Here is a 22382-nt window from a genome sequence, read left to right on the forward strand (position 1 = left end):
GTGTTTTTTTTTAACTCGAACCCGTGAAAGTGATAAACTTCCCGTCCCAGCACGAAGATAAGTATTGACCTGCTGACGATAGGGAGAGGGGGGTTCAGGTGTTATTTTAGCACCGATGGCGGCTATTTTTAGCCTCGGCACGCGGGGTATTTATTCCATCATCGGTCAGGATAACTCCATCTGGTACTTTCAAGGCATGGGTGCTGCACTATAGCATGTGTCTACTGACCCCTCCCCCTTTCTTGGATTTAACAATCTAGTGAATTCAACCCACGGGCGACGGGCATCACAGTCAAAGAAGGGTCTAGTACCCCCTCCCCCACCCACCCACCTTACTCATGCACACTGAGACTGCAAACTAGTTTTTTTTTAAATAAAAAATTATGCATCAACATAACTGTCAATCGACTTTAAAACTTATTCAAACGTCGAATATTTTTAGTTTTGATTATACATAACACAACTTTTAAATACAGCTGAACGATCTATTTAATTTCTTCGCCCAACCTTTCGTTTTAATTCTTTTTCGTTGGATTTAATTCTTCCATCAAACAGTACTTCGTTTAACCTTTCGTTTTAATACTTCACCAAAAATATAATATACATATGATAATGACAACTTTTAAATACAGCCGAAAGATCAGCTGTAATTCCTCCATAAAAATACACTCCACCCAACCATCGGTTTTCGATTTTCCATCTAAATAAAATACACTAGAGCAATTTTAATGACCCATCTTTTTAGTACATTTCCTCTTTTTAAATTCTCAATGCCTGTCAGTAGCGTCACTATGTACTGCACTATTGAATTCACTCGAGTCTATATTTGTCCTCTATCAATTAGGATCTTATTTTTACACGCTTAAGTAGATGTCAATTTCTATTACGTTAATTCAGGGGGAACCGAGCAAAAGGTCAGCGTGACCCAGCGATGCTAATACCCGGCTCTGCATATGACTGGAACTGTATGACGCACCCGGGTGATTGTGGAAAAATTGATCTTATCTTGGATCTTCGATTGGCCGCACGTTTGTGTGAAGACTGTTAATTACACGGAGGTGCGCCCGATGGTACTGGTACTGACATGCCTTCATTATGTGTATTCGGTTAATTATAACTTTTCAGGTGCACGCCTCGCACGGGTATGTCGTGACGAAGGTTTCTTCTGTTCCATGTCGGCTTTGTATTCAACCTTTTCTTATACAATCCGATTACACTCCAGGACATGTTCTTTTTTTTATCGCTCTAGTTCTCCGTACGTAATTTCTCTCATTATTTTTAACTACACTATAGCACTCCCACACATACACACACCTATATATATATATATATATATATATTTATGTATAAAATATGTATATATATATATTAAAAAGTATGTATACTTAAATATAAACAATATATATACGTATATGTATGTATATATACATATATAAATATATATATATATAAATATATTTACGTATATTTATAAATATGCATATATATATAACTATATACTTATATAAATATATAATATACATATACATATATAGCCTATATACGTTTATTTATACTTATGCATATATAAATATATACATATATACATGTATGTAGGCTATATATACATAAATATATATATATATATATATATATATATATATATATATATATATATATATATATATATATATATATATATATATATATCAGTCATTTATTGGATTTCGAAAGCGAACATTGCTCAATCATACATAGGAAATAGATTTTTTTGTTAGCCAAGCGCTCAACCGATCTGGATGTGTAACAGAGCCGCGATAACGAGGACTAGACACGATACTGGGAACTGCACTCACGGATTCCACGGCCCAACCCGTGCCTTTTTGCCCGCTTAACAAAACCACCCCAGCCAATACCCCCATGTACGTTGACCTACAACAGACCAACCCGTCCAAGAACAAGTGCCTCCCCCCTTCCCCCACCCCCGCATGTCTTCCTTGTAGTTGGATAGTGGGAGAGACAAGAAATGCTGTAGATATTATGAACTTCTTAACCAACTCTCAGATCTTTTACTCGCGATCAAGATGCGGCCTTTTAATTCGATTCCACCCCTGCACCCTCCCCCACCCCCTCCACTCTCAGTTTCTTACAGTTCTATACACGTGTCCAGACTGACCCTGTGTGTATGAAATCAATAAAACTTGGCAAACACACTCTTTTTTTTTTATTCGATAATGTTTTTGCAAGTTTGAAAGCAACGCGTGTCTAATCTAAAACCATCCATCCCTATCTGTAGTGTTGAAGTTTAATGAAAATATAACGTTATCGGTTCACACTTCATTCTGATGGGCATATTTTTAAAACAATGGAGCAAGCATCAGTTATTTTAGCGGGTAGCGTACAGATTGTTACATAACTTATCATTGCAGCCAGTAATTATTGTGTAAGCAGATATCTTACATTTTGATACAGAAATCATAAAACGGTAATCATCAACGTTTGTGTATGCAAACATCTTACAGATTGCTACATAATCTTCATTGGACAATTGGATCATCTGACGTGTAAGCCCACACTTTGCATAGAAACACCATCACCCGGTGTGTACGTGTAAGCATACTCCTTACATACTGGTGAATAACTCATCACACGAGCCATCATCAGACATGTAAGCATACTCCTTACATAGGCTACTGGTGAATAAATCACCATCATCACCATGTAAGCATACTCCTTACATACTGGTGAATAAATCATCACACGAGCCATCATCAGACATGTAAGCATACTCCTTACATGGGCTACTGGTGAATAAATCATCATCACCATGTAAGCATACTCCTTACATTCTTGTGAATAAATCATCACACGAGCCATCATCAGACATGTAAGCATACACCGTTATGATCTCGTCCCTATGCACCAACCCCCCCCTCCTTGCCCTACAGCAGTGGCGAGCAGAGATGTATGGTTATGTGTGGGATATCTATCACAAATAGAAATAAATATCCTCAAGTGGTACGGGCTGAGTACAGGAATAGAACAAATAGAAGCTAGAGCCGCATTAAGCAACGGTTCTCAAACTACAGCCCTACTCCAACACTAACAGCATTACCATCACACAAGCGGAGTGGCATAATATAATAACTTACGGAGATCTAGTCAATACCGGGAGCAGGTTTATGGATTTAATGTATTTTTTTGTTGTTGTTATTCTATTAGGACAAGCCTGTGCTTGATAAACAAAAGTTATTGATCTTGTTTTTATAAACTTTTTTTTCAATGAATCAGCAAATATAAAAAAAAAATATTTCAATTTCAAAATGGAAAATAAAAAAAAAATACGGGAGAAAAATTCCATTATATAGCTCATGAAATAAATATGAGCTGTCTACTAACCCACAAACAGACATAGACAAACACAGACACACACATAAATGCAAATTTTAAAAAATCTTTGAGGGAGCACACAGTCTAAAACGTCGTCCATAAAAAACGGCAGGTTTATAAAGCCGATTTATGCCTACAACCACCCACTACGCATTGTCACAAGAACTGCTCCGCTGAAATGGCGTCACCAAGTCGTCGTTGTTTAACCCCCCCCTCCCTCCATATATTGCCACCAAAGATGGGAAACTACCCATGCCCATGAGTGTGACGACCTTTACATACACCCTCCCACACTCCCCCATACCTATAATTCTAACGAAAAGTATCGTATCGCCATATATTGCCACCAAAGAAGGAAAACCACCCTTACCCAGAACCCCCCCCCCCCATAATTCTAACGAAAAGTATCGTATCGCCATATATTGCCACCAAAGAAGGAAAACCACCCTTACCCAGAACCCCCCCCCCCCCCCATAATTCTAACGAAAAGTATCGTATCGCCATATATTGCCACCAAAGAAGGAAAACCACCCTTACCCAGAACCCCCCCCCCCCATAATTCTAACGAAAAGTATCGTATCGCCATATATTGCCACCAAAGAAGGAAAACCACCCTTACCCAGACACCCCCCCCCCCCAACCATAATTCTAACGAAAAGTATCGTATCGCCATATATTGCCACCAAAGAAGGAAAACCACCCTTACCCAGAACCCCCCCCCCCCATAATTCTAACGAAAAGTATCGTATCGCCATATATTGCCATCAAAGAAGGAAAACCACCCTTACCCAGACACCCTCCCCCCCCCCCCACACACACACACACCCATAATTCTAACGAAAAGTATCGTATCGCCATATATTGCCACCAAAGAAGGAAAACCACCCTTACCCAGACACCCCCCCCCCCCCAACCATAATTCTAACGAAAAGTATCGTATCGCCATATATTGCCACCAAAGAAGGAAAACCACCCTTACCCAGAACCCCCCCCCCCCCATAATTCTAACGAAAAGTATCGTATCGCCATATATTGCCATCAAAGAAGGAAAACCACCCTTACCCAGACACCCTCCCCCCCCCCCCCCCCACACACACACACACCCATAATTCTAACGAAAAGTATCGTATCGCCATATATTGCCACCAAAGAAGGAAAACCACCCTTACCCAGACCCCCCCCCCCCATAATTCTAACGAAAAGTATCGTATCGCCATATATTGTGACCACAGAAGGAAAACCACCCTTGACCTGGAGTGACGACCTTTACAGTCAACACCCCCCTCCCCCCACTCCAAAAAAACAAGTTTCGCCATTATCTCATTATGTATCACTTGCCATCTCATTATCTCATTATGTATCACTGCCACCTCATTATCTCATTATGTATCACTGTCTCTATGACTGGGTAGCAGGCGTGGACACGGCTGGGTGTAACATCGACTAATAACGCTAAATAATTACCCCCATCAAGGAGGAGAGAAAGCAAGTCCTATGCAAATGGAGAAGGGAACACGGTGCCAATTTGATCCCAATGCGGCGGGCGGGGGGCTGTACATAAATCTTTAGGGTTAGCATCAGCCCTGCACTCATTTATTACAGCATGTGGAGGGTTAAAGAAACGAGGCGATCTAAACAGGGCGTGGGCGGCTCTGTGGATACGGCAGGAAAATAAATACACATTCTCCTGCGGGAAAACAAAATCAGGGGGGGGGGACTAGGGGGACGGGACGTTTAGCATTGATGAATAATGTAAAAAAAATATGTAGGATTTAACCAGGTGGATTTTTTTTTCTCTCTGCTGTATCATCGTTTTGAAATCTGACAAATTTTCTCATGTTTTGGGGCGTAACGAAAATCTGACAAATTTTCTCATGTTTTGGGGCGTAACGAAAAACACACAATTTTCTCATTGTTTCGAGAACCCAAGAAAATCTGATTATTTTCTCGTGGTTTTTTTTTCCGAGTCCACGGAAATTTAACAATTTTATCATTTTAAAATCCACTAAAATCTATTTTCTCAATGTTTAGAGTGTCCACGGAAATCTGACAATTTTCTCATTTTATGGGGTGTCCGCGGAAATCTAACAATTTTATCATTTTATGGGGTGTCCACGGAAACCTGACAATTTTCTCATTTTACGGGGTGTCCACAGAAATCTGACAATTTTCTCATTTTATGGGGTGTCCGCGGAAATCTAATAATTTTCTCATTTTATGGGGTGTCCACGGAAACCTGACAATTTTCTCATTTTATGGGGTGTCCACAGAAATCTGACAATTTTCTCATTTTATGGGGTGTCCACGGAAATCTGACAATTTTTTTCATTGCGTGGGACGTCCATGGCGACAGATAAGAGTTGAGAATATCGACTTAACATTTTAAACTAAAGATGGCAGCCGAGATAATAGAAAGGAGATAGTGCTACCAAAATAGCCATGACCAGCAGACGAACCAAATGCCCGGATTTAAATGATCAGAAGATACTTAGATAAACCAAAAGTGAGTACAAGATGGAAGTTTTGAGTGACTGGTCAAGACTTGATCTGGTCAGTTATACATGGACAGTATGTTGCGTGGGAGAGACACACAAAAGCAATGTAACAGCCCGTCTACAACAAAAAATTGAAAACTATTCTGAAAATAAATATTCTTAGGCGTATGGTGATAGGGGCCGTCCATAAATGACGTCACACTCGAAGGGGGGTCCTTAATTTTGTGACGGTGTGTGATGAGGGGGAGGGGAGGAGGAGGTTCAGATGGTGCGACGTCACACTTTTGCATTATAAAAATCAATTAAAAACTAATTTAAGGCGTTATTTCGCGTTTTAGAAAACTGTTTTTACTAAATTGCAATAGGAATTGATTAAAATACTCTATATTGACAGAGTTCAGACAAGATTTTGGAAAAATATCGATGTTTTAAGAAAAATTCAACTGCAATTTTGAGAGGGGGGGCTATAGGCTGAAGTGTGACGTCATTTTAGTGGTGGGGGTCTGGCATTTTGTGTCGATGTGTGGCGGAGGGTAGGGGGGGGTAAAATCGTAAAAAAAGCGTGACGTAATTTATGGATGACCCCATATAATTTACACTGCAACAAATGAATAGTAAAAAGTAAACTTGCATAGCTATCTATTATTGGTTTTAAGAAAAGATTTTAAACAGTTGCTAAACTTCAGTTATTCCGTAGTAGTTGTTCGAAGCTCTAAAGCTCCCTAACATTTATTTTATACAATTTTTCCAGTAACTAGGTTTCCATGTAATGATATGTATTTAGCCAATTGCCATAGTTTATCTCAAAATCTTCTTCGACACTACTAGTCCTCTACGCCGGTTTGCGAGAGAATAAGTATAACAAATCACGACAAAAAATGTTGAACAGTTGTAAATAGTCATAAATAAGATAGTTCCTAATATTATTTATTTCTTTAAATAAGGGTCTATTCTACAGCCGAAGAAAAATCAACGAGGGAAAACATAGGTGATGGTTTGATGGTTATAGTACTTTTCTTATATTTAGGAACAAGACCCAACAATGTGTAGTAATAACCTCCAGACTTATTCCCACATTTGATCCAACAGCTAACCATGTAGCTCAGACACAATCACTATGTTCTAGGTTTCCTAGAATTCCCGCACACAACAGCATTGATAGAGATAATCAAACTGCGGCAATGTTGTTTTTTTTTTATTTATTTAAAGAAAACACAAGAAACTCAAATTTGTAGAGGTAGGGTGGCGGGACGGAGAGGTTGGGGTGGGGGTGGAGTTCAAAAGAAATCATAAAGACTTGTAAAACGTCGAGAGGGGAGTCTGACGTTCAAGAGTTGAGAGATAAAGGAAAAAACACGACGGTGGCTCGATTGTTGGTTCATCAACTGGTGGGGCGGGGCGGGGGGGGGGGGGGGGGGGGGTTAGGGTTAAAATACTTCAGGACATGTTGCAAGTCTGGTGCTCTTAAACCTTTTTTATAGTCTGTAAATCTAGCGGTTGGTAACTGGCTGAGAGTGGGGGGGGGGGGGGGTGGGATTAAAGTACATCAAGACATGTTACAAGTCTGGAGCTCTTAAACCTTATTTAAGGCAGGTTTTTTTTATATATAGTCTGCGGCTATTTGGAGTGTGTTCGTACCTTCTTATCTGGGTATTTTAAGTGCTATTGATAAATATGTGGAAAATGAAAGTGCTTTCATCGTTCAACATATTTTTTCTATACTTTCAAGTATCAGAGCATAAAAGAAAAATTAGATCAGTCGCCAAAATATATTTTGGAAGAAATTATATAAAAACGTCTCTTTGCCGTTCATTTAGATCTACTCCAGCATAGGTATATCAGACTACAGACTGCTACTATTCATTAACAACTTAAGAACACGGAGTATGAAGTACCCAAGTGAGCTATTACGAGGCGTCAGTGTATTTGAATAGTGAACTTACTCATTAGAGGGGAGGGAGGGGAGTTATCGCACATCCCAGCCAGACGTATTATTCTCTGTTGATGGTAATATCGATAATATCCTTTAGTCCTTCCGGACCCTTCAGCAAATAAAAATATATTAGCAGCACTCAAGCTAATACAGTGAGCACTGCGCGCACGCGACGTGACTGCTAAGCCTCAAGGCGAACCTATCACGTCACGTGATCAGGTTTTTCACTAGAGAATTCTCTCATTACACTTTAATCTGTCGTCACCTCGGCGTAACGCCCCGTCTGGGAGTTGCAGCTTTACCTCCATCTCTCATCAACTGTAAACCGTCGCCTGCATCGTTTACTGCTGGTCAATAGCGCTGTGAGTACCCATGCTAAGGCATCGTTAGACTGATAAATTAATGCACAATGTCAAGGACGGGCGCACCTGGGGAATGATTCAGGACATCACGTGACGCATGTGAATGAGGAACTGAACAATTATGCCTTGCCAACGTCAGACAGTGCTACAACTTCACATCAAAGTCATGGTCGTCAAATACATTGGCAACCATTCCTATACGACTTCTTGGACTAAGACTGACTCAGGAAATCATTTGATGTACGACTACTGTTATAAGACCTCTGGGATATAAAGACCAACCCAGGAAACTAAATAACCACTGAATGGCATGAATCACCAACTGGTGCAGACTGATAAGCCTATTTAACCAAAGTCAAGTTATAAATACCCTTCAATATTCAAATCTGTGAGGCGCCAGAACAACATCGTTTTACAACTTCCTACATGCATAGCGGCCATAAACCCAACGCAGGATTATAAATACACATTAAATTAACCTTGACAAGATTAACAGGTGCTACCTTTAGTATTAGGATAATCTAATCAAGCTGTATATTTTTTATTACTGAACGTTTAACAAATGGGGAAGCTGAAGGCAGAAGGTGTACAAGCATCTAGGAAGCCCGCTATCCTTTGATCTTTAAGTTTATAAGCCTTTAGAGCTTTCAAGCTTTATGTCTTCATAATACATCACAAACACACATCACTTCACAACATACTCGTACATTAACGTAAGCTTTAATCAACAGACCCATTCATAAAAACATCACTCAATTTATTTAGAAAAAAAAAATAACAAAAATGCGCCCGATTGAACCACGCAATAAAAAAGCATTACTCACACGTTACACTGAAGCAGGATATCAACCGGGTTATACTACAAAAAAACATTACTAGACAAAAAAACCTAGACTATCAACACTGATGCAGAACTCTGCGGACTAGACCATACTAAAAATAAATATTACTCGACCAAAAACTAGATTATTACACTGACGCAGGTTTCTATCAACTAGACCACAAACATACATTAATAGACCAGAATCTAGACTATTTAGACCGACACTGCTTTCTGTTTACTAGACCAAACGACATACAATACAAGACCAAAAAAAAAAGACTATTTCGTCAAAAAAAACAAATATCTGCCTACTAGACCAAAATACATACATTACTAGACCAAAAGAAAAACTAGACTATTCACACTGATACAACCTTCAGCCTACTAGACCACAAACATACATGAAAAAAAAACAACAAGGCTACTGTTGCCCATCTTGTATACTGTAACCTTCATTTTATCGAACGGGTCAGTGGGAATACAGAAGGGGCGGAGTCTGATTCGTGTTCGACTTTTTCGGCGCTCATTACAGTTTCAGCTAACGTCACACACAGCAAATATGTAGCCATCTACAGCCAAATAGGTGACCATGTAGGCCATCTACAGTCAAAATAGGTGACCATGTAGGCCATCTACAGTCAAAATAGGTGACCATGTAGGCCATCTACAGTCAAAATAGGTGACCATGTAGGCCATCTACAGTCAAAATAGGTGACCATGTAGGCCATCTACAGTCAAAATAGGTGACCATGTAGGCCATCTACAGTCAAAATAGGTGACCATGTAGGCCATCTACAGTCAAAATAGGTGACCATGTAGGCCATGTACAACAAAATAGGTGACCATGTAGGCCATCTACAGTCAAAATAGGTGACCATGTAGGCCATCTACAGTCAAAATAGGTGACCATGTAGGCCATGTACAACAAAATAGGTGACCATGTAGGCCATCTACAGTCAAAATAGGTGACCATGTAGGCCATGTACAACAAAATAGGTGACCATGTAGGCCATCTACAGTCAAAATAGGTGACCATGTAGGCCATGTACAACAAAATAGGTGACCATGTAGGCCATGTACAACAAAATAGGTGACCATGTAGGCCATCTACAGTCAAAATAGGTGACCATGTAGGCCATGTACAACAAAATAGGTGACCATGTAGGCTATGTATAACAAAATAGGTGACCATGTAGGCCATGTACAACACAATAGGTCACCATGTAGGCTATGTACAACAAAATAGGTGACCATGTAGGCCATGTACAACACAATAGGTGACCATGTAGGCCATGTACAACACAATAGGTCACCATGTAGGCTATGTACAACAAAATAGGTGACCATGTAGGCTATGTACAACACAATAGGTGACCATGAAGGTCATGTACAGCCACATAGGTGACTATGTAGGGCATATACATGTCTTAACGAAAATATCTGACTATTTACAGCAAGTATATAAAAAAGGCCGAGATCTTTGAAAACTAACAATCAAAATGTCTACACCAAGGACGATAATGTAATGGCACAGAAATCTTTGAGAACTAACACTTGATCAAAATGTCTACACTAAGGCCGAGATCTGTGAAAGATAACACAATCAAAATGTCTAAACCAAGGCCGATAATGTATAAAAGTTACAGAGATCTTTGAGAATTAACACTTGATCAAAATGTCTAAACCAAGGCCGATAATGTATAAAAGTTACAGAGATCTTTGAGAATTAACACTTGATCAAAATGTCTAAACCAATGCCGAGATCTTTGAGAATTAACACTTGATCAAAATGTCTAAACCAATGCCGAGATCTTTGAGAATTAACACTTGATCAAAATGTCTAACCAATGCCGAGATCTTTGAGAATTAACACTTGATCAAAATGTCTAAACCAATGCCGAGATCTTTGAGAATTAACACTTGATCAAAATGTCTAACCAATGCCGAGATCTTTGAGAATTAACACTTGATCAAAATGTCTAACCAATGCCGAGATCTTTGAGAATTAACACTTGATCAAAATGTCTAAACCAATGCCGAGATCTTTGAGAATTAACACTTGATCAAAATGTCTAAACCAAAGCCGAGATCTTTGAGAATTAACACTTGATCAAAATGTCTAACCAATGCCGAGATCTTTGAGAATTAACACTTGATCAAAATGTCTAAACCAAAGCCGAGATCTTTGAGAATTAACACTTGATCAAAATGTCTACACCAAAACCGATAACGTAATGTTGCAGAAAACTCTTTATTCTCACTTTAATTGTCTTAAGAAAAGCCAAAAAAAAAAATGTGTTTATACACTTTACGAAGAAAAATAGAATTCATGTATACTATTACATTATCATACAAACAATGCTTGCTAAAGTAAACAAAAAAACGTAGAGAGGAAGGTAGAGGTCGCGTCGACCTCGCTTCTAATAACCATAACCCCTCATGATCGGCCACACCCATTAAAGCCAGCTAGTACCCCCATGAGCGCCCCTCCCGCCTCGTTTACGCACATAGAATGGTCCAGGCGAGGAACCCTAACGTTCAAATCGTTCAATGGAACTAGAGCTACAAACTTTAACGCCAGAAATCACGCTTTAGTCGTGCGTAATGGATCATGGGGTGTTTTTTTTTTTAGTTTTCTTTTTCACCCCAGCTAAGCCGAGGCTGTCTTTTCCAGCTATGTTTTAATGCTTTATGAACGATTGGTTGGCGCTACCTCAACAAATCGTTGCTAGTCACGGGCTGTCCTTTTCTAGTCAGATTGTAAGGCCTACTGAATAGTGCTGGCTACCCATTCTAATCATATTTAAGGCCCAGTGAATAGCAATGGCTACTCAATTCTAATCAGATTGTAAGGCCCAATGAATAGCACTGGCTACCCATTTCTAGTCAGATTGTAAGGCCTAATTGATAGCAATGGCTACCCATTTGTAGTCATATTATAAGGCCCCAATGAATAGCACTGGCTACCCATATCTAGTCAAACTATAAGTATAAGGTCCAATGAATAGCACTGGCTACCCATCTCTAGTCATATTGTAAGACCCAATTGATAGCACTGGCTACCCATTTGTAGTCAGATTATAAGGCCCAATTAACAGCACTGGCTACCCATATCTAGTCAAACTATAAGGCCCAATGAATAGCACTGGCTACCCATTTCTAGCCAGATTATAAGCCCCAATGAATAGCACTGGCTACCCCACCAAATGAGAACCCAACCGATATTGTGGTTGTTGTGGCTACCCTACTCAGACACTTTAAGACCCAGCCACACACGGGGTAGATCCAGCTGCCCTTTATTATAAGACCAGAATGCTCACTACTATCAATAACGTCAACAACTCCTAAAACTGTTGTTGTCAAGTAGTGAACGATCAAGAGATTTCATTAAACATTATTCAAAAACTTATACTTTTTATCTTAAATTCAAAATTTTACAATATGATTAACGATTTAAACAACAAAAAAAAAAAAACAGAGGGATAAATTTGTTAAACTATTCTGAGATAACCGCTCTAGAAAGGGGACGTAAGGCGCATTTTAAAACTAAGCCCCAGCAGTAAACATAAATGATTCATCAAACCAGCACCAAGCACATCGGGGCATCGATGGCCAGTGAGGATTTAGCAAGTACTTCAAAGGGAGCTAAATATAATTCGGTAAGGAGCATAGGTTTGCCACTAAACGATCGCTAATCAATCGATAATCATTCGGCGATGGAAGAAATGAAGTTTTCACGGCAAGTGAGAGTTGGAGGCAACAATTACATTAACACGCTTAATACGGCAAACTGCTGGATATCAGGGCAGGAGGCCGACATGTAAATCAACAGTTTCAATTGGTTCACATGGGCTCGCTTCAGACAAGACAGCACTTGGAATTCTTACGTCCTCATCGTGGATGTTTAAGGTAGGAAATAATAGCTATACCCGCTATGCTATATATATATATATATATATATATATATATATATATATAGAGAGAGAGAGAGAGAGAGAGAGAGAGAGAGAGGAAGAGAGAGAGAGAGGTATAAATATAGATATATAAAGTATGATATATATAAAAAGTATAGCATATATTTATATAAAAAGAGAGAGTATAGTATATTTATATAATGTATAGTAGGCCATATATATAATATTTGACTCATAACCAGTATTTATATATACACGTATGAATATATAAATGTATATATATATATAGAGAGAGAGAGACAGAGAGAGAGTGCTAAACACAGATATATATATGCATTTATATATATATAAATATATATTTATACATATATTTAAATATATACATAGGCCTAGTTATATGTATGTCTACGCATATATAAACACAAAATATTTACTAATATGTAAAACATAATTTTTCATTATCGTCGATATAAAGCTAAAAACAACAGGTGTTGTTGCAATTGCTTTAACATGTAAAAGGCTATATACTCATTCGCTGTAATATTTTTTTATAAGATTTACTCTATGGCCTTCTTAAATCTCGTTTAAAAACTCTTTCTACAACGGTACACAGAAACACGCACACACACACATAATCAAATTAATCTATTATTATCCTCATTTAAGCGCGAAAAGTTATTCAAAAAACACGAATACAAACATCCTCGAAAGCCGGTCTGCTTAACCGGGTTAATTCTAACACATCAACTAAACATCATTTTACAACAACCACGTCACTCTTCTCCACTCAAGAAATCACAATGATGCAATCAACGAATAGTGAACACACTGAAATCCATATTGAATTGGTAGCTCCTCAAGTGAAGATGTAAAAAAAAAGCCGCGTGTATCTACTCCATGGGCCGGTAAACTACCAGAGAATGGGACAAAAAGTGATCTCACCGCCCGCCAATCATTGATCTCGGCTGGCACCGTGCGCTACAATCTAGGGGGTTTACAGCAATAGGGTTATATGGTGTTTTCTACCTCGTCAAACTTTTCTAGTCGTATGTGGTGTTTCCTCGTCAAACTTTTCTAGATGTATATGGTGTTTTCTCGTTACACTTTTCTAGCTGTATGTGGTGTTTCCTCGTCAAGCTTTTCTAGCGGGTATGTGGTGTTTACTCGTCAAACTTTTCTAGATGTATGTGGTGTTTCCTCGACAAACTTTTCTAGCGGGTATATGGTGTTTGCTTGTCTAACTTTTCTAGCGGGTATATGGTGTTTCCTCGTCAAACTTTTCTAGCTGTATGTGGTGTTTCCTCTGCGTTATATGGTGTTTCCTCGTCTAACTTTTCTAATAGTATGTAACGTTTCCTCTGCGTTATATGGTGTTTCCTCGTCAATTTTTTCTAACACGATGGTGTTACCTCGTCAAACTTTAGTGTTTTGACGTCTGACTTCACTAAATAGGATATTTTCGATGTTTTTAAAGTAGTGGGTCTCTCATATACGCATGAGGTAAATAGTTGTTTTTATAATAGTCAACCTTTTTTCTGACGCGAGAGCTGTGGGTTCTTCAGGCGCCATACTTTTACAATTTATGTAACTAAACTCTAAGGAAGACACAAAAAAGCTTTCAAAGAATGCTTAGTTTGTAACGTGATGTAACGCCATGAGCACCTCTGCCACGACGCGCGCACAACCAACACTACCTAATCAGTGTGCAGCTTCACTCATGCAATGCTCTAAAGGTCATCAACAGTCGTCAACGTTTGTCTTGTCTAGATACCAAAGGTCATCTAAGATCTTTTACATTCATGTTTTGTCTAGATATGGCATTCCATTCGCTTGTTTCTAATATGGTTAAAGCTGCTATTTTTTTTTAAGCGCTTTAAAATAAATACGAAATACAGAGTTCAAAAACTGATTTCTTCTCAATAAATCCTTATCCTTATCCACACCGCCACCCCTCCCAGTTGCCACTCCCCACCCCATTTTTCGTGTAATCCGCCCGATTGTATATATTATTTTATTGAATAAAAATACAAATCCTTGTTTATTGCCAAGGCGTATTGCTATCCCATCTCCCCGTAGTCCAGTTTCTACTTTTATTCCCGTGATCAAACTCCTGATCAGGTCTGTAACTTGTGTTGACTTGGCGTAGATGAAAAGGTTTAAAACACGCAACTACAACCTGTTTCCATCACAATTTATAACCAGAGTCCCCGATACCAATTTACAGTTTATATTACAAATTACGTTACTATTCAAACAGGATTGATATATCAAAATAAACGTCCAAAATATCCTAACAGAATACATCGTAGTTTTGGCTCTTAAAGTACGGAGTGGGGGGAGGGGGGATTTTGTTTTCTGTGTTATGTGTATGTAGCTGGAATCAAAACATTCCCCCCTCCCCTGCCCCTCGATTCTTCACTGATCTATCGCCAACACAACGATTCTTTTGTCCCAAGCCACCTCATGGCTACGGCTTTTGTGTGGCTCAGACTGGCCAAACGGAGGGGATAATGGGGGTATCTACAGCCAGACACCAACACAAATCTAGGGCTTGACATATTGCTGTCTTATCTGCGCTTTACACAAGTGACTATTACAAATGTATGATAAATGCGAGTATATATGTGTGTATATATATATATATATATATATATATATATATATATATATATATATATATATATATATATATATATATATATATATATATATATATATATATATATATGCGAGTATATATGTGTGTATATATGTGTGTGTATATATATATATATATGAAATATATATATATATATGAAATATATATATATATATATATATATATATATATATATATATATATATATATATATATATATATATATATATATATATATATATATATATATATATATACATATATATAAGTCTCTAACATTAATGTTTTTTCTAGATATGGAATCTCATTCACTAATATGGTTTAACGCTGCTTTTTAGGAAAGTGCTTTAAATAATACAAAATGCAAAATTAAAAAATATATTCCTTCTCAACAAATTATTACCCCACCCCCATATAGACCTATGTGTGTATGTGCATATGTGTGTGTGCTTGCATGTGTGTGTTCATACTTTTTATTGTGTTGTTTAGTTTTTTTAATTTTAATTATTATCATATCATCTAACATTTTATGTTTGTTATTATCACTGATATAAAAAAATATTTTAGAATCAAAATGTGAACAATATTTATTGTAAATTTATCTCATTATCTAACTAGGTTTATCTAAATTAATTTCAGCCAACTGACAGGTAAAAATCTCTTTCCAAGAAAGCATAATAAACCATTTCAAAATGAAAATAGATTTGACAGCTATTTAACATTTTAAAGCATTTTACATTAAGTACTAGTGTGACTAAAAAAAATAGTGAACACATATTGAAATAGCTATAACTACAAAATGTAATGACATTTATAAAAAAAATTGTAAAAAAAAAAAAAAAAGAATAAAATGTGATCTATACTGTTCTAGAGCAATAAGTTGGTAGAAAACTTTCTCTAATACAAATATATTATGGTTGCATCTAACTTAATCTAACTGTTTTAAGCCAGTAGCTAAAAGAATACGGAATTCGTTTATACCAACTGGATGGGAATTACTGGAATATTTGCTTCCCTAAATATTGATAAATGGTTTTTTATTAACGCATATATTTTCATTACTGTCTGGAAGAAAGCTGAATTATCTGAATGATAATTCATCATAGTTTTGCAGAACAACCCTTAGAAATTACAGAAAACTCAAAAAAATATTCAGCTTGTTGGGTTTAAATTTTTCTGTCCAAATGATAAGGGAGTTGTTTTGCTTATTATTATTGAAATTATATAATTTTCTTTAAACTTAGGACAACTTTTAATTGATGAAAACAACAGATCTCAAATTGAAATTGCAGCTCCTAATCACCTGTTTTCAAGATGCAGAATTTACAATTTTAGAGTTAAAAAAAAATAAACTAATCACAACCATGAAAGTGCAAGTGAGAAAAAAATGTATTAGAAAATCAGTGGGGATATTGATGCTTGACAACACTAGTAAACTGTAATAAAAACAACATGTAAAGTATTGAAAAAAGTGCTTTGGGTGAGTCCCTCTATTCTAGGGTAGAGAAAAGATACCTCTTCAGTTTCGGCATCTACAGCACTTATCACTGAGTTGGCAGAGGTTGACTTTTGCTTCAAGAGATGGGATAATGACCAGAATGAGCATATATTGGTAGATTACTAAATAAAGTGTTAACTTCAGGAAACATAAAGTAGAATATTGGTCATGTCTATGTGGTGAGAAAAAAAATCAAAGGGAGATCATTCACAAAAAAGAGTGATAAAATGTAATTATTATTATGGTTGGGTAGTTTGATCCCTTTGTGGTTTTGGTTTTTAGCAAATTAAGAAAGCAACCTACTTTCAGGGTTTGAATAACCAATTATTACAATATTTTTTATATAACAGCAGATGTGTTATTGAAATATACACTCTTCTGATTCACATTGTAAGCAACATTTCCTTCAAGGAATTGTCAAAGTGAATCAGTTTTGAAATACCTCTAAATATAAACTATTACTAAACTTTGTAATGTTTGGCATTTCTAAAAAATATGAAATGGAGTTAAAAAGTAGTTTTAAAAAATGTTTCTACTTATGATATTCAAAAATCAAAGAAGTTCAGTTTTACTAAAGTTATTTTTTTTTAAAATAATTAAATATATGCAATCCTAAAAAACTAATTTGGTTTCACATTTCCTATTAAAAAAAAGGGTAAAATGCATGTTGAAAAATAAAAAAATAAAGTCCTAAAAGATTATACAAAGGTCTTAAAGAATACAAAATTAATCAGTACATCTTCTTACATTTTTTTCTAATTGCATCCGTTATTGGAAATAAATGTATTTATTGTTAGCACATACTTCTTCACTCTTGATATTTTGGATGAGAAATTTAAATGGTAGGAAAGTAAATTTATTGTGCACTGTAATGGATCATTATATTGTGCACTTGAAACTAAATATTTCAAGGGAAATATACTTACAATAATTTGCTATCAAATCTTGATCAAAAAGCAATTGTTCATCAACTTGAAATTGTGTTTCTGTTTAGCTACTAATTGAGTTAATATACCATCACCAATTTACAATTTAGATGACTGAGTAATTGTCAGTTGAGATTTTTAAAATATCTAAAATCTTGGATCAAATTTGTTCCATTTTTGTATAAAAACAAAAAAAGCATTTACCTTGGGATCATATTCTTTCCCATCTTGAGTCTTGACTAGGGGCACACTGACTTCTCTATTCACCCCTGCATCACCCACACGGTCTTTTTCATTAGCTCTTGAACGAAACATGGTTGATTTGTTTTCAAGCAACAAAATATGAAATAAGACACATTACACTCTTATGTGTTGAGATTCTTTGATTTTGATGTTCTTCCAGGAATCTGAAATTTAAAAAAGTGTAGGTCTATACTTATTTTAAATGTATAACTGGAATGGTGTTTTTAAGATAAGTATTATTTTAAGTAGGCCCTATTTAGTAAATGCTATCTGGATCATTTTTAGAATTATTTAATGGAAGGCATGACAGGGCAGGAAGGCGAGTAATCCAACTCCCCCCACTCTCCGAACAAAATAGACTAGGACAAAATATGTATGCTTCAACCAGTGTCCATGCTTGGAAATTTAAGTCTGCTCTCCCCCACCCCCTGCCCAAAGTTTAAATTGCCCTCATCCCCCCCCCCCCACCCCCACCCCGTGGAAAAAAAGTCTGAAAGAAACACTGATGTCCCACCACTAGAATGCAGTGCATAGGTCAGGAAGGTCTACAAACTATATTAATTTAGTTTAGTGAGTTTAGTCATTTAGTGACTTGTGAGATTGTGAAGCACTCACCTGTGAAAATTATTTAATTTTTGAGACTCAACAGTACTCAATACTAGAGTCACCTAGTAGTACGGCTACACTACTAGATCTAGATCTAGATCTAGTAGATCTAGGATCTAGAGATTCTCTAGAGTAGGGCCTAATAATTTATTTATTTTACTTTCTGTAATTTACTAATTTCCATTATTGCCAATATTGCTGTAGTGTATGCAGTGTGTGGTGACTAAGTTAAAGTAATACTAGAATCTAGATCTAGATTTTCTCTAATACTAGATCTATTTAATATTTAACTATTTAACTAAGTCAAGTGATGTGTTTCAACTTCATGTGTCAAAAAAAATGATTCGTTTTCGCATACTGCATACAAACTTATTTAAATATTTAACATTTAACAATTGTTATTGTTCTAGATCTATATATTACATTTAAAAAAGTATCAGTAGTCTATCTAGGGCAGGAATAATATGAAAGATATTGATCTAAATTCTAAATGTTTTATAAATTTTAATAATTGAATGAAAAAAGGTTGTTTTGTTCGTAAAACGGAAGTAGGTTTATTGTTGCATAACAATTTTTGAGTACATTCCCTTGCTCTGAGGGAGAATTTTAAATAGGAACTAATCACAAGTCTAGCCCAGAGGCGGGGGTAGCGAGGGGGGTACATGTGCCCCCGGGCGCCGACCTTAGGGGGCGCCAAATGGGTTGTAAAAACAAATTAAAATCTCATTTTAGCTTTATAAAAAATATATGGGGGTGCAAATCGAAAGTTTGATGGGGGGGGGGGGGGGGGGGAGGTGCAAATTGAAAAGTAAGTTGCTCCCGAGGGATCGCCAAATTGAAAATTTGTCCCCGGGTGCCGGGAAGGGTCGCTACGCCTAGTGGTCCAGATTCAGATCAATATTTAAAAAAAATTACCATTTGACATTAATACTGTCTGTCGTTATTAAAATATCAAAATATCATAATTTCAGCTTTTCCTTTGAGCTGGAAGGGGGAATTTCCAAACCTCCCGATCATGTACACTGACTCCCCCCCCCCCACCTCCTCGAGACAAAATAAAAGAAAATACATTGTAGAGTTTCTTCTAGGCATCTCTTCGGGATGGCGGAGCCGCCCCATCCACCCACCCCCGCAAGAAAATAAGTGTTTCTTCCATTCTTTTTTCTCCGGGGGGGCACTTAAAATATTTGGGGGGGGGGGGGAAGCGGACACTTGTAAATTTCGTTCGGGGGTAGGGAAGTTGCCGTTCTTCAGCGCCCCTTCCCCCGAAGAGATAGAGATGCCTGGAAGAAACTCTGGCCCCCGGGAAAATAATGGCTGCAAGTGTGTGGTGGTTTACACTTACCACACCAGTTGGCGACGGCGCGCTCGTGCCATTTTCAATGTTTTTAGTTTTTAACAAGCTAATGTTAAAACCTATTATTAACGCTCTCGAAACGTCCCTCAGTGATGTTGCTTTTATTTTATCGTATTTCAGTGCGTGTGTGGTGATTGTATTAATAGATTAGATAACTCACCTACCAACTTCCTACTATAAGACTAACTATCTAGAACTGTGTTAGTCTATAAAAGACGCCTCGTTCTTTTGGAAAGTCCGTCCAGCCATCACAAAAACTAAGACACCCCTCCCCCTCGACAGCTTTTCGTCTCTTTAAATTAAAAATTAGCGGGTTTTTTCATGTCGATGTTGTGTTGTTTCCCTTTAGCAAAATGATAAAAAGTTGTAAAATGAACTATTATTACAGTCATACTCGTTAGTTAATGAAGATTTTACCGGAATTACATCGTTAGTTCAGTTTAATACTGAGATTGTTGGCAAACGCTTGGTAAAGGTTAACACATTTAAAAAAATTAAAATTTTCTATAAATGTTAAAAGTAACTGAAAAAACTCAAGTTAAAAAAAGAAATTACGTTCCTATTCTAAATTTCAAAATTACAGTTTCTTGAACCCCCCCCCCCTTGATAATTAAGTTCGACTTAAGCCCCCCCCCCCCCCCCCTACACACACACAAATAAGGAATTTCCTCTAAAAATAGCCTGCTTCATCATTAATGATGTTGATGCTATTTTTGTGCACGGTGATCACAATCGATAACCACAATGACTCCCATTAGATTTAGATTGTTCTACTCTACTCATGCATTTTCTGCCTGTTCTCCTGGATATAGTGTAAGATCTTCACTAGTCAGTCATTCACCCATAGAAAAAAAATTTTGCACATCAGTAGCGTAGCGAGGGGGGGGGGGGGGGGCGGGGGGGACATATGTCCCCGGGCGCCGACCTTAGGGGGCGCCAAAATGGGTTGGAAAAATAAATTGAAAGGTTGAGGGGGGTGCAAATCGAAAGTTTGAGGGGGGGGGGTGCAAATGGAACTCTCAAGGGGGGGTGCAAATCAAAATCTTGAGGGGGGGGTGCAAATCGAAAAGTTTGTACCCGGGCGCCGGGAAGGGTCGCTACGCCTCTGTTGCACATTATAAATAGGCCTAGACTAGTCTTATATCTGGATGCCAGCAGTTTTCCCCCCACCCCCTGAAGAGATGCCTGAAAGAGACTTTGCTTCTTATCACTTGATATATCAAGTGCTCCATGGGACAAGAAGATTTAGTAAAGTTGTAATTTGTTTATCATGCCCAGGGGCGTAGCGAGGGGGGCGGGGGTGCGGACCGCACCGAGTAACACCATTTAAGGGGGTGACACCAAGGCAAAAAAATAGCAAAATATATAGAGAAAAACTTGAGGAGGGGGTGCAAATCGAAAGTTTGAGGAAGGGGTGTGCAAATCGAAAATTTGAAAGTTTGTCCCAGGGAAGGGTCGCTACGCCTCTGGGGGGTTGACACCATTAAGTGCCGCACCGGGTGACACCCGACCTCGCTACGCCACTGATCATGCCCTATAGGTAAATCAGGTATACAGCAGTGTTGTGGACATGGTTGCCTTACAAACTACCTCCGTCTACTTGGTAACCTGTTGAGTCCTTAACCTGCTTGTCACATTGCTGAAAAAATGTAAAAAAACTTGATACTTGTACAGATTGTACATCAAAAGATGTGTACTTGACCAAAAACCTGTGCAGCAACATATGGCCTCCATCATAAGTGTCAAAAGAGTCATTTCAAAATTGCAAATTGATGACTTTCAGACTTTTTATTGAAATAAGTTATAAAAACCTCAAAAAAATATTGTTATGTAGCAAACATCAGGTCACATTAGATAGGTTAGGTGTGGGTGAGGGGTGTCACATTTATTTCTTTAGATGAGGGGGGAGTGAACAGTTAAACAATAGGCCCTATGATTAAGATAAAAATGCACAATTTATCTTGTGCCAAGGGTATCTTTCAGACATTTTTGTCTTTTCTCATATGTGTTTCTTCTATCTTTGATAGAAAATAATGTGATAAAAAAAAACAGACAGTTTGTTTATGTGATTACTCGTATTGTTTTATTGTCTATATAGTTCAAAAACTATGTATATACAAGTAGACCAAAACTAAAGATATTTCAAAAGTGATATAACAAAAGATTATATGTGCTTGCTGCCTTGATCTTTAAAACAAGTGATCGAATATCAAACTAA

General features: G+C 37.4%; 1 protein-coding gene across 1 annotated transcript in view; it reads right to left on the bottom strand.

Moving 5' to 3' along the window:
* LOC131957995 (myogenesis-regulating glycosidase) overlaps positions 1-18860 on the bottom strand; it is a 30801-nt gene extending 11941 nt beyond the window's left edge. Inside the window, exons 1-3 of the mRNA XM_059322872.1 lie at positions 18817-18860; positions 18163-18365; positions 17050-17106 (exon numbers count right to left, since the gene is read on the bottom strand). Of these exons, the coding sequence (XP_059178855.1) occupies positions 17050-17106; positions 18163-18273 (168 nt within the window). The 5' untranslated portion in view covers positions 18274-18365; positions 18817-18860. The remainder of the gene's footprint in view (positions 1-17049; positions 17107-18162; positions 18366-18816) is intronic.
* Between the last annotated feature and the right edge of the window lie 3522 nt (positions 18861-22382).

The sequence above is a fragment of the Physella acuta genome, unplaced genomic scaffold (genome assembly GCF_028476545.2).
Source record: "Physella acuta isolate Inbredline_101_S28 unplaced genomic scaffold, ASM2847654v3 ptg001283l, whole genome shotgun sequence".
Classification (NCBI taxonomy): domain Eukaryota; kingdom Metazoa; phylum Mollusca; class Gastropoda; family Physidae; genus Physella; species Physella acuta.